This window comes from Micropterus dolomieu, linkage group LG23, assembly GCF_021292245.1.
Source record: "Micropterus dolomieu isolate WLL.071019.BEF.003 ecotype Adirondacks linkage group LG23, ASM2129224v1, whole genome shotgun sequence".
NCBI lineage: Eukaryota > Metazoa > Chordata > Actinopteri > Centrarchiformes > Centrarchidae > Micropterus > Micropterus dolomieu.
The window spans coordinates 11,591,268-11,604,213 of record NC_060172.1 but is presented as its reverse complement, the minus strand read 5'-3'; the positions used below and the strand labels follow the sequence as shown (position 1 = coordinate 11,604,213).

Genomic DNA, 12,946 nt, shown 5'->3' with positions numbered 1-12,946 from the left:
ACATATAGCATAATTGATTATGGTTACAGGCTTAAAGCTGCATTATGCAACTTGTTCCACATTAAATGAATAAATAAAACCCAACAGTGTCCTGGCCTATTTCTAACATTAATAGGTAATTTGCCCAGTTTTTCAGATATCTGTCACTGAGATTTCTTGTCACCCAAATGCTAAATTTAGCTACAGTGTATTAATGTTTACTATGGACCACATATGATACAGACACATGTCCTGTAGATATCTAATGCATATAACACAAAATTTGAAGTGTTAATAGATAAGTTTATAGGGTACAGTATGTAGCATAGCAGCTCTACTTTACTAATGTTTGACTTACACTGCAGATGTAGATATCTATACATGGACCCACGCTGATGGGTGTGGTATCTATATCTGGCAATACTGCTTTCAAACATGTGATGGCAGCCCTGGTTCACAAGATTATGAGAGAAACTTGAACTCAATAGCCTTTCTATTGACCCAGTGGATAATTATTTTATCATTAACATTCTTCTCATATCATTAACAGTCTTCTCCCTGGCATGTTGTAGCTTAAGTAGGCCTGATTTTACAAATTAATGTTTTAAATACATTATAACAAACGTATGCACTGTGCAGTGCAACTGACAAGGTCCATTCAGTGTATGTGTATTTTAGAAAGGCTTTAACTTAACAGATGTGGAGTAGCTGATGTCGTTGAATTAGATATTTTCGGTAACGTTTGCTGTTGGTGTGTGGGACCACGTGTTTTGTTTTGTGCGTACGCCTGCATGACAGACAGCCCTTGGGCCTTGAGTTGACAGCAGAGCCTGTCAGCCACTGACTGATACATCCCATGTGGTAGACAGGACGAGAACCATACAGATTTGTAAGAGCCACAAACCCTCAGTGGGACGGGGATATTATCTGGGGCCTGTCAGTGTCTGAGCTGACTGTCATTTAGGCTACACTGTGTGCCACCTCTCCTGACATTAGCTACTGTCATGTTTGGATTAACTGTTTTTGGTGTGTGGTAAATGATAAAACAGTAACAACAACAATCATAAAATATTATATCTTTAGTGAATGCTGCACCATGAAAAGTCAATCCTCAATTTCTCTGTTCACTGCACTTTAACCATTGCAATTATTATTATATTACAAGTGGATTAGCTTAATACTAAAAACATTAAAATTTTATGATTAAGAGGCTAGATTCAAAGTTTTAATTAGCACCTTACATGATTTCTAAACTGCTTTATGGATGTTAATTGTCAACAGACATTCGAGTCTGAGTAGAATCTTCTTCTTTGACATGACGTTTTAAGCAACATGCGTCACTTGCGTGCTAAGGATTAAAATGGCTTAAGAGGAACTGAGGTGTAGCTGATGCAGGTTTTTTTTTTTTTTAAGACAAAACTCTGACTCTGAAGAGAGCATTTAATAACACTCCTTGCATCCGCTTTGCTTCATTGAAAGTATATTTTTCAAGGCTTTCAGGGGAAATGTAGGTAAGTGATGATGACTCAGGGGCTTAGACGGGCCTAATTCAAAACTGAATCACATTAAGCAGAAATCTGTCACAGCAGGTGTTTATGATCAGATGACAGAAAAAAGTGAAATTGAGATTTCTTGTAAAAATCAATTGACTTACTTGTCATACTTGTGAAAGCCAAGGGAAGGCAAAAAAAAAACAAAACATGCATTGGACTTTGCCAGTAGAGATGGGTGACTCACCGTCCTTAGCATCGTACTCCCTGCTGATCCAATCCTGGCCTGGCAAACGCCATTCCACTCTGTATTTGATAATGGGCACTCCACCAATGGAGTCAGGCTCCTCAAACTCTAACTCTGCTGTGCTGGAGAAAGGTTCTACTTGTTGAATTTCTGGCACTGATGGCACCTCTGCAACAGATTGTAGACAGAAATTGTTGTTTTTTTCCCAAAAGTTCTCGTTCTGAAAGCTAGCAGTGATGCAAAGAATCCCCCAACATACCAAAATGATTCAGAAAGTGATTGAAGCATTAAACTGAGTGACTTCCTACACAAACTTGTACACAGTAAAATTAATATGATGGATTACCAAGACATTTACTAATCACATCCATGCTCCCCACAAACCCTTTGAATTCACTGACACCTTGTCCTTTTGTGTAGCAACACCTCCAAATTTATATTTTTATTGATTTTGTTCTTAGAGGGGTCCACTACTGGTACTTCTCTAAGAACAACAAAATCATCAGTGTGTTGTGCAATCAATAGATCACTTTCATATTGATGTAATGAAAGCTGCAATCTGAAAGTTGGACGTCAGACTTTTAGTCTTGTTTGAATACAAGTACTGAAACTACTGCTCAGTGCCGGTAATTACAAAGTAGAGTTTTACTTTGTAATTTTTACCTCAGTGCTGAAAGGTGAAAGAATCAACCAGTCATCAATCCATCTAGAGACGCACACGCATCATGCAAACAGAAACACCACTGAAAATGATCCATCCTTCTGTAATGGTACACCTCCCTATTATTTTCTGGATTGTGTGCCATAAGCATGTAATGCAGACACTGCTTAATTACCCCTGAAATTGAAATTACTTCGTTTAGTGAAGCTCTTTGCCTCATGCTACATGTCAAAATTGTTTATTAACATATGTATGGTTAACATATTTATGTATGGTTCATGAACAATGCATGGTTGGAAGGAGTCACTTTAGGCATACTGAGGAGTTATGCAGCAGATATATAAACAGAGAAAAAAATACCTTGAGGTGCCTACAGTATATTACACAGTGGCAGCAGAGGTTCTTAGCACAAGTGATTCAACACCACTGCATTTTGACAACGTCTTAAGTGTTCTGACCCTGGAACCATATTTTGTCATTTGTTTATCTCTCACCCTGCAGCTGTTCTCCTCCCTTAGAGTGTGTGTGTGTGAGTGTATACAGGTGATGGAGAACAGGTGGACACCCAGAATTGGTCCAGCGGAGCGGATTGCTGCCTCCTGATTGGTCACCTGGATGACTGCAGCCATCTTAAGACCAATCTGACAATGACTCTCCCCTCTTCACTCTGCCATTCCCAACATGTGCCTGTGTAAACCTATGTATATATTGTGTGCTCAAATCTTTGTAAGTGGAAAAACCTGTGTATGCACCTTAGTGATTCTGATTGTCTATGACAACCTTGTTTTGTTGGCCTTAGCCATTTTGTTTGCTGTACATAGATTTTCTTTGTTGTAGCTTTATTGTGTTGGGTACTAACAGTATTAGTAGGAGTGAGAAGCCCTTTTTTTGTTTGAATACCTTTTCTCCTGTTTGTATTTGAAGCCTACGTTAGAGCGTTGTCTTTTCTTTACATTTTGTTTTGGTTTAGGGACGTTTTAGGTTGCCTAAAGTCATTTTGTTCGTTGTTTTGGGCACTGCTCTTCTCTGAATATAATAAAAACTGCTAAATTAATGTAATTGTAAATTGTAAATGTAATTCCCTTTGTTGTGGCCTTGCTTGGGAAAGGGAAGTGGGGAGTCACACCTTAAGATCCAGGATAGAACTAGACCTTAGGACGTAACATAAGTGACCCACTTCTTCTAATGGGTTCTAAACAATTTCCATACCAAATGTAGCTAACACAAACTAAATGCACTGCAAAGAAAATAAAGTTTCACTGCAAGTTAAATTTCTGCTGATTATCTGTCTGTATCTGCACTGTGGAGTGCATGATTCTAAGCATCTAGAAGATAAACGTAATATCATTTTCAATTTCTGTACAGGCAGCACATGGATATATCTTAGCTACATCACTATCAATTGTCTAAAGGAAATAAGCACCTTCCTAAGTTGTTTTGAGGACAATCATGCAATTAATTTAAGACAAGCTGTTTTCATTTCAAAGTTTTAGTATTAGTGGATGATCTTCCCCCATTTATTGTAAATACAAACTAAACAGATCATAACCATTTATCTGTTTCCCACTCAACACTGCTGGAATCTTGGTGTTAAGTCTAAACTGTGATATACAGCTACTCCAGCATCTTCCAACATCTCGAAGAACTGAGTCGCAAAGACATTATTTTATTTCTTCTCTTTGGTATTATTTGGCATAAGGCATCACAGACTGGCCAGGCAAGTGCATGTCACATCCTTTATGGGGAGTGAAGTGATCAAACCTCCAACTTCCCACTTAGCCATATTTGGGATTTTAAATGGTTTACCCTTTTCTTTGAACTTTTGCTTAATTTGAAAAAGCACTACACATTTTCAGTGAACAAACCTGCTTGGATGAGAAGAAACTCCTTGGACTCAGTGCCCATTACATTGGTCGCTGTGCAGTTGTAGCTCCCAAAGTCATTCTGAGAATCGGGTGTAATCTAAAAGACAGAAATAGACAAAAACACTGAGAAACACCAGGCCACTGCAGGTGAAATACTACTAGGAACCTACTATACCTATGAAGAACTTGAATAAGTACATCATCAGGGTGTAATCATTAGTTATTGCTTTCGTGCTGCTTTCAGCAGTTTGTTCATGGCTGATCACAGAATAATTCATTTGGAGAGTGGTTGGTCGTGGTTCACAGATATATAAGATAGGATCATTATACACTTCTTCAGTTATGCAACAAAATTGAAGAAGTCTCTTGAATGAGGGATGAAATGTCTAGTATCTTCAACCGAGTCCAGTTGCCCTTGACTTTAACCTTCTTTGGATACCTTTATTCAGTGTTACTCTGAAACTACTTGTTTGCCAATAATGTCGTTATTCAGGACACTTCACTGGAAATGTGTTTTCCTGTTTCATTCTTTTAAAATTATCACTACATAGTTTTCTTTTTCATTTAAAATGACTCAATTAGAAATGGCAAAACACGCAAAAATTCTTTGTTTAAGAATCAGCAGGTCAAATCTTTTGACACTGAAGTGGAACGAAAACTATTTATTTTAATAGTTGATCTCTATCTGTTAAGTAACTACAGCTGTTATCGACATAAAATCTAATAATATCTGAAAGCTAACGTGCTCTGGCAAAATGTTGACTTTCAGTAGATTGCAAAAACAGTCTCATTGTGTTCTATTAACTCCTAATCTTTTGTATGTCTATAGGGTGTAACAGACCTCCAGGTAGCTGATGGCTAGTGTGTTGTAGATCTTCATGTTGGTAGTGTTGGCAGAGGGCAGCTGGAGGCCATCTCTGAACCAAACCACTGAGGCTCTGGGGTGAGCCTCCACCTCACAGCTGATGTTGGCCGGGTTTCCCTCCCATGTGTACACTGTCACTTGACCCAGGATTTTTGGAGCATCTGTAGTAACACACAGAGGAGTGAAGATGGTAAACATCACAGGCATGTTTTGAACAGTTTACTGACAATCTGGCGTGTTTACTCCTTCACTGTGGTTCATCTGGCCAGGACTGAATGATGCCATGATTAAGGAGTGAAACTGCAATCAAATAACCACAGGAAAATGCAAGGGTTTATGCTTTTCAGACATTGATAAATACTACATGTTCGTAACTTTTTCTGAGATAGACTTGTGCAATGGATCCAACTAGTCAAAGCACTTTCAGTGGCCTAAGGTCAAGGAAAGATTTAAATTTAGAGAAACCCATAAAAATTCAACTTACACTAGGCAACATTTAGAGGCAATGTCAATTGTAAATACTTCTTTTAAATGCAAATCTTAAAGTGCCAAAAGTCAATGTCCTACAATACTTCCAGGTATTACTACATCAGTACAGTTTTTGCAGTCATAATAAATACTTGAAACGTTGTAGTGCTTCAATGAAATAGAAAAGTATCAAGATTAGGATAATTATCTATTCATCTTAACCTTTCTAAGACCATAGATTTTGCATGTTTACTTTTTTTAATTTAGGGATTCTGTCTAAAAACTTTAACTCCCTTCATTCCCTCTCTCTTGAGCAGAGAAAAAAATGTTTATCCCTCTGTAGCCAACAACAAGACTTGCAGAATCTCAGAATTGCTGTTCTGCTCACGTTATAAGACCTTTTTTGTTTCAGACAGTTGTCATGGTGACATGGGGGTGCATAAACTGCATAATAACTTGGATTTGGCTACGATAAAATCAGTCATGTTTGAAAACTGTCCTAGTGTCTGGGACAGCTAACAAGGAAGTTGAGACGAGCTTTGGAACAGCTCAAACTAGAGTATCTGTAATGGCGGGCAGAGCGTGCTCTGTTCTGTTCCAACTTCTGCTTCCGATCTCAAACATTTATGTGGGATATACAAATCATGGCACAAGGCTTTGGTTTCATATTGGCAAAATGTGTGCCCACATTTTGCCAATATGAATAAAATGGTCATTAATCCAAAATAATCCAAAATACAATCTCATTTTCATCTAACAAGAATTTGAATGCAATATTTTCATAATCCAGTGCTAACTCTTCATTCCAGAAGTGTATGAGAGCAGGGAAAGTTGAGATCATCTATTGATTCTATATATTTTTATACTATTATCATCAAACCCATCAAATCCAAATCCACAGGACTGATAGGAATTAATCATCTTGGAGAGACTACTACTCTGTTACAGGAGCAAGTCATTTGTGGAATGGCAATATTTTCTTCCCTCCCTGAAGCTCTCAGTATTACCAGCAGATTTTATCATGGCTACCATTGAGATCCCTTTAAAAATCTTTGTCAAAAAATAAATTTAAAACACAGTTCCGAAGGCAGCAATGGCAAAGCTTACAGAATCTTAATCAAAATCCAGTGTTAATGGTAAGCAAATGCTAAGTGTAGTCTAATGATTGTATTTGTTTTACTTCTATACATTTAAAGGTCGGTCTTTTATGGTATCCATTTAAGTTTTAATGACCTGTGCTGGCTTTATGAAACACTGAATTGTCAATTTTTGCCAATCTTAGAAAAAGTGCAATGTTTTTTTCTGTGAGAAGCTCTAGCCCAGCAATTACAAAAAATGTCAATGTCTCACACACCATTATTAAATAGTAAGTCTAATGAACTCAGTCATGAGTAAGCAAGAGCATTGAGTTAACAGAAATAACTATAGAAAATTCAGCTGCTTCATTTGCTTCTAATTGGCATTAGATCCTTCCCCCCACTGCAATTGCTCTATATTCAGGTAGAATTATTCTTGATGCTTTTTTCTTTAAGTTACTTATTTAATTTAAATTAATTGTTATTATTCCAGCTCTCATGGCTGTGCTGTGTTTATTTATTTTGTTTGACTGTTTCTCGTTTTCATTTCTCCCTCAGTTGTTAGCTGTTTATTGCTGATGTTGGGCTGGTTGTCTGTTTGTTTTTGTTTTTTGTTTGTTTTTTGTTTGTTGTTGTTTTTCTCCACCCCAAGCCCCCCTCCCCATTCTCTTGCAGGTTTCGTTGCTTTCTGCAATTGGTGTTTCCCTCTGCTATTTCCCATTGTCTCCACCCCCCATCCCTGTTCTCTTGCAAGTGTTGTCCTTTCTCTGTGTTGTCTGTTTGTGCGGTGTTTGTGCCCCCCATTCCCATGTCTGCCCCCCTGTCCGGCCCGGTGACAATTCAATACATATTTAAATAAATATTAAAACAGATAAAAAATTGCTGTTGCTGGGATAGATGGACGACGCTGAGTCAAACTGCCTGTATCCCTGATTAGACGCTTGTTCTTTCAATGGAGCTTTTGGGCCTCATTGACTCACTACAGTATTTGTGACCTGCCGGTTTCATTTCTGTAGCCTCCTAGTGAGAGTTGAGATTGTTGCTATATATGCAAATAACTTGAAGCTAGTGCTAGTGGTGCTCATTTACAGTATACACATATACATAATACAGTAACACATAAGAAATGACCTGCTTGCAGCTCAGAAAGCGTTTTCATTAGACATTCATGCTAAATAAACTTCAGCTGCTGAAACCAGAGCTCAAACAGACAAGATATTAACACTTTCATATCAGTCCTTCAGCAGCAAACGTAGACACACTCAGCCAAGCTAATGCGCTCATGCTGTGCAGCAGATAGGAAGTTCCATGCCTAGATAACGTCTTCATTGTGTGACTGGCCGAGTGGTGATAGAGAGGACAGAGAGTGAGAGCTGTGCTCAAGACAAAGCACCTCTTCTTATCGATAATTGCTTGGCAACAGTAAATCAGCTACCTGATTACTTGCTGATTACTCTAGCTAACTGCAAGCCCTCAAACAACTCTATCAACACTGCGTTGTGATTATATCTCTGAGCAAATTGCTGGTGCATTGAGAACGGAGCATATTAATCCAATTAAGCTCTCACTGGCTTCATTTATCGCTTTCCTTTTTACCAAGGTAACATTCGATAGATTTCAAAATGAGATCAAGTACGATTTGGATTCCATTATGCTGTCCAATCTTTCCAAGCATATGTTTTGAGAATTATAAGTTACTGATGGGGAAATGCATGCAACAAGACATTAACCTTAAACGGTTGACCCTAAATATCCATGAATGAATATAAACACCTCTAAGCAATCTAACCTCAGAATGATGGTCACATTTGAAACCTAGAGCACTGGAGTGCAGATGCCAAACCAATTAAAAACATTAACATTACAGTTCTTACAGACTGTAGCTAGTTACTTAGCACAATGGCAGAAAATAATTTAGCAATCAACATTATTTGTACCCTCACATGCAGATACACAAAGTACTATTTAGGCTTTACAGCATGTCTTGTAACCTTCAAAGAACATTTTTTGCATCTTAATGATCCAGCCCTGTTAAGATATACCACATGACCGCAATGCCTACTGTTCAGATCCAACCAGGGTTTGTATCTCTCACCTCATGACTTCCTGTCCCTCTCTTTTCTCTCTGTCTCTCTCTCTATTTAGAATCTATTCATATGTTAATCAAAGGCAATATGGTTGACAGGCATTTTAGTCTAGAACTAGGCTGATCAAAGACCATAGTAATTAGACAGTTCCACAAAAATGTATTTCAAGCCTAAAAAGCTACTGTACCTTAAAGGCTACGTCAGAACTGGGACCTTTGTTGCCACAGTAACAAAATGCAGTGGTACCACTGCCCCAGCAAACTTTGCACTCTCACCCACCATTTATTCCAAAAAGCATAGCTGAATGCTCAGACATCTTCAGACACATTCCATGTTCCTCTGTTTTAGGATTTTCTGATTTGAATGTCTTTCTTTGCATCTAGTGCCATGGTTTTCATATTTTAATAAAATGCTCCTATTCTAAACTGCAGTATTAATTGCTGCTTCACTTCACCTGAGATGGGAATTGCCGCTGGAACAATTTGGTTGCATGTGACAGAAACTTGTAACCGTAAAGGTGTTTTCCTTGTTCTGGATTATTCCCTGTGTTTTTGGATCGCCTTGTGTTCTGGATTACCTTTGTTGGACTTTGCCTCGAGCTCCTTGTAAGCCTGTTTGTTAGTTTTTGAATTAATAAACGTTTTGTACTGCAACCTCCTCGCCTTGCCATTGTCTGCATTTGGGTCCTCGCCTCAGTCTGCACTCAGCTCCCCGATCCGTGACAGTAGGACGTGACCAGAAATGGACCCAGCAGACTACTCGGATGAACTTTGCGAGCTAGAATGCGACTTAATCGAGTTAAACGTTTTATGGAAGGAAGCCCTTGATGATTTGGAACGGGAGGCTTTTGGGTCTCTGGCTCATGGAAGAGTTGCTGCCAAGCCGTGGTTGAGGGACTCATTACCACCATGGGCTCATCGCTTCCTCCGCAACTCTGCTCCTCGGCTCAGCAGCAGCATTCAGCTCTCTAGCCTGTTGCTTTCACCAGCTCCTGTGTGTTCTCTGGATCCCCGGCCCGCTAGCGCTGCTAGCCCCAAGCCTGATCCCTGGCCCGCAAGCGCTGCTAGCCCCCTGCCTGGCCTGCCCGTCTGCCTGCCTGACCACCCTCAACAAACACCCTGGGACTATGACTCTCCTGGCCTTCTTTGCTATGAAGGCCAGGGAGTCGGAAGAAGCACGGGCAGCCAGCCTGCGACCTTCTAGCCTGGAGGCTAGTTTCCCCCCTGGTTCCCCGTCTGATCCACCTCCAGTAAGGCTAGCTGGAGGGCGACGTGGGTCCCGTCGTCGAGCGACCAAGACACCGGCACCAGCCTTGCCAGTGATTCGATCGACTCCTGTTCCTCGAGTCCAGTCGGTGGTCCGACCAACACCAGCTCCGTTGGTGGCCCAGCCGATTCCTGTTCCATTGTCGGTGGTCCAACCGGCACCAGCTCCTCGTGTCCGGTCCGTGGTCCTCAGCCCAGCAGCTCAGTCCGTGGTCCTCAGCCCAGCTCTGCCTCCTGAGGTCCCAAGCCCCCTACGCCGGCCCCCTGCCCAACCTCAGGTGAGCCCTTGTTCTTTTGGACGGCCTCCCGAACTCTGTTGCCCTCTTGATCTGCCCAGCCTGTTGGGTCGTCCCCCAGGGCGACCTCCTGAACATTATTGCCCCCCTGTTCTGCCCGGCCTGTTGGGTCAACCTCCGGGTCGGCCTCCTGAACTGTTTGCCTCGCCTGAATTTGGGCCCCTGAGACTCTTGTTTTGTTTTTCTGGCCCTCCTCCTGTCCTCCCTCCGCCCACCCTGGCTCGGGTTTTTTTTGGACTTTTTGGATTTTTTGTGTTAAGAATGTCAGGGGACGTTCTTTGAGAGGGGGTACTGTCATGATCCTGTCTGTGTGTCTGCTTGTCTAGTGTCCTCTGTTTCCCCCTGCTGTCTCTCTGCCTGCCTGCTTGTCTCTCTGTCTCTGCCTCGTTAGCCCTGACCCCGCTCGTTAGTCCCTGTGTTTATGTATGCCTGCTTGTCTCTCCAGTTTTTGTCACGTCCTTGCGTCTAATGTTGAGTGTTCCTGCCTGTTCCTTTGTTTTCCTTGTTCTGGATTATTCCCTGTGTTTTTGTAAGCCTGTTTAAGTTAGTTTTTGAATTAATAAACGTTTTTGTACTGCAACCTCCTCGCCTTGCCATTGTCTGCATTTGGGTCCTCCCCTCAGTCTGCACTCAGCGCCCCGATCCGTGACAATTTATGTGTGACAGTCCCCTTCAACTTCAAAACATCAAAGTACAAGAAGCGATCGATAAATTGCTTGAATTAGTAAGGATGAAGTGATGTTAGACAGACCAAATGTATGTTAAATAATGTTAGCTAATATTATTTAAATAAAATAGCCCTGTAGGGCTCTTGATTTCTATCATCGTAGTTCCTTTCTTTCTCTCCCTTTTATCTGAAAATACACCAGGTGAAACTTTCACTCTCTGCGACAATGTTTTGATTGCAGGGATCTGTTAAATTATAGTCTAAGTAGAGATGGGGAAAAGGAACAAAGTGGCCAGTTTAGTGTGAAACTAACCTGTTACAACCGAGCAGTGAGTGTTGACTTTACACTTGAACTTACGGTTCAACAAACTAATTTTCAGCTGGTGCAACAGGCTACAGAACTCTACCTGAAGACGCAACACTAGTCTAGTGTGTCTTTCTGAAGCCAGCTCCATAGTGTGTTGCCAAAAATTTAGATATTTTGTCTAGAGAGGATATTTTGCTCCAACATTAAACAATCATACAAGGAAGAATCCCTTGTTGACAATTCTGACTGAAAGATTTCCACATGCAAGGCAGTCAAAACAGAATAGCTAAAATAGAGGTCACAGGTCTCAAGCTTCTCTTGATTGTAAAAGACTCTCTTACACTCTTACTCTTATATTGCTACTGCTATTGATTTTTCTGCCTACAGTTAAAATCAACAGCTAACGAACAAAGCCCAGAAAAGTTCTCAGGGTGCTGTCAAAAGCCATTTTAGGAAAGAGAGACATACACTAAACAACACTGACTAACAATATATCATGGTCAAGAATTGGATTTTTACAATCTACGACTAGTCACTAACATCTTTAACAGACTCTTGATAATGTCACGACATTTCATTTGAAGACTGGCCTGGGCAAATCTGGAGACAGGAGCAGTTGCAGCATCTGTTTGCGATCAGGGCCAACAGAAGACTCAAGTTTCCTTGGGAAGAATTATTTTAGTCTTTATATGCTGATTCACTTCAGTCCCTTCTTTAACGGAGTGGTTGTGTGTTTAAATGGAATTTTGGTCAAGTGAAAAATATTATTTAACATCTAACATTGATTTTGTTTTTTCTTAGACTAATAGTTCGGCATTTTGGGAAATTTATTTTCTTTCATTCTGGGAGTCGGATGAGGGATTTAGAACATTACAAACTAAAGGTGATGAGTATTGACAGCCCAGATAAACCATTAGAGCAAATGTAGGAAGAGTTGGGTTACTTACAGCGAACTTCCAGGTGCATGTGCTGCTTGTCCTGACCGATGGAGTTGCTGGCGGTGCAGAGATACTGGCCGGCATACGTGAACTGGACGTTTTTCAGTGTGAGAGAGGACACCCGTGCATGGCTGCGTACCACAATATTTCTATCAAGGCTCTACAAAGAAGAGGAGAAAGTAATTATTCTCACCTATAAAGCCTGACATTTACATAGAAATGAATGCATGTCAGTGATTCCCTGAGAGTTTTTATATTTGTTGGACTAAACACTGGCAGCTTCCTACAAAAAAAAAGAGACACAAAACTTGGGAGGAGTCTTGTACAGAGTTGGTGTCTTACAAAAAAGCTAATGAAGAATAAGGCTGGCATTATTCTACATTTCTCTCATTGTAAAGTGAGTGCCACTGGCAGGATGTGGAAGTTAAAGACCTTGATGGTTTTGTTCTTTTCATGGGATTTTTTGAATAAGAAAAATGTAAAGGTACACCAGCCTTAGCCATTACAGTATGGATGCAAGGTCAAGTTTAATGTTATTACGTAAATGTCCCTAGTAAAGGAAAGTCAGATGACCAAGGTACAGACAGGAACAAATATACATGTCAATCTTACAATCATATAAATTTACCAGTCAAATGAAATTTCTGTCTCTAAAGCTGATGATACACAGAGCAACTTTTAGAGCAATTGTGCAGGGCAACGTTGCCGTCAATGGTAATGAGTAAAGATTACTAC

The 12,946-nt window shown here is 40.3% G+C and overlaps 1 protein-coding gene across 10 annotated transcripts in view; it reads right to left on the bottom strand.

The window, feature by feature from the left end:
* ncam1a (neural cell adhesion molecule 1a) overlaps positions 1-12,946 on the bottom strand; it is a 272,704-nt gene that overhangs the window by 52,396 nt on the left and 207,362 nt on the right. For all 10 annotated transcript variants that reach the window (XM_046038818.1, XM_046038820.1, XM_046038819.1 and 7 more), the window contains 4 exons: positions 12,221-12,371; positions 5,084-5,268; positions 4,243-4,339; positions 1,717-1,884 (listed from right to left, as the gene is read on the bottom strand). In XM_046038818.1, coding sequence (XP_045894774.1) covers positions 1,717-1,884; positions 4,243-4,339; positions 5,084-5,268; positions 12,221-12,371 — 601 coding nt within the window. The remainder of the gene's footprint in view (positions 1-1,716; positions 1,885-4,242; positions 4,340-5,083; positions 5,269-12,220; positions 12,372-12,946) is intronic.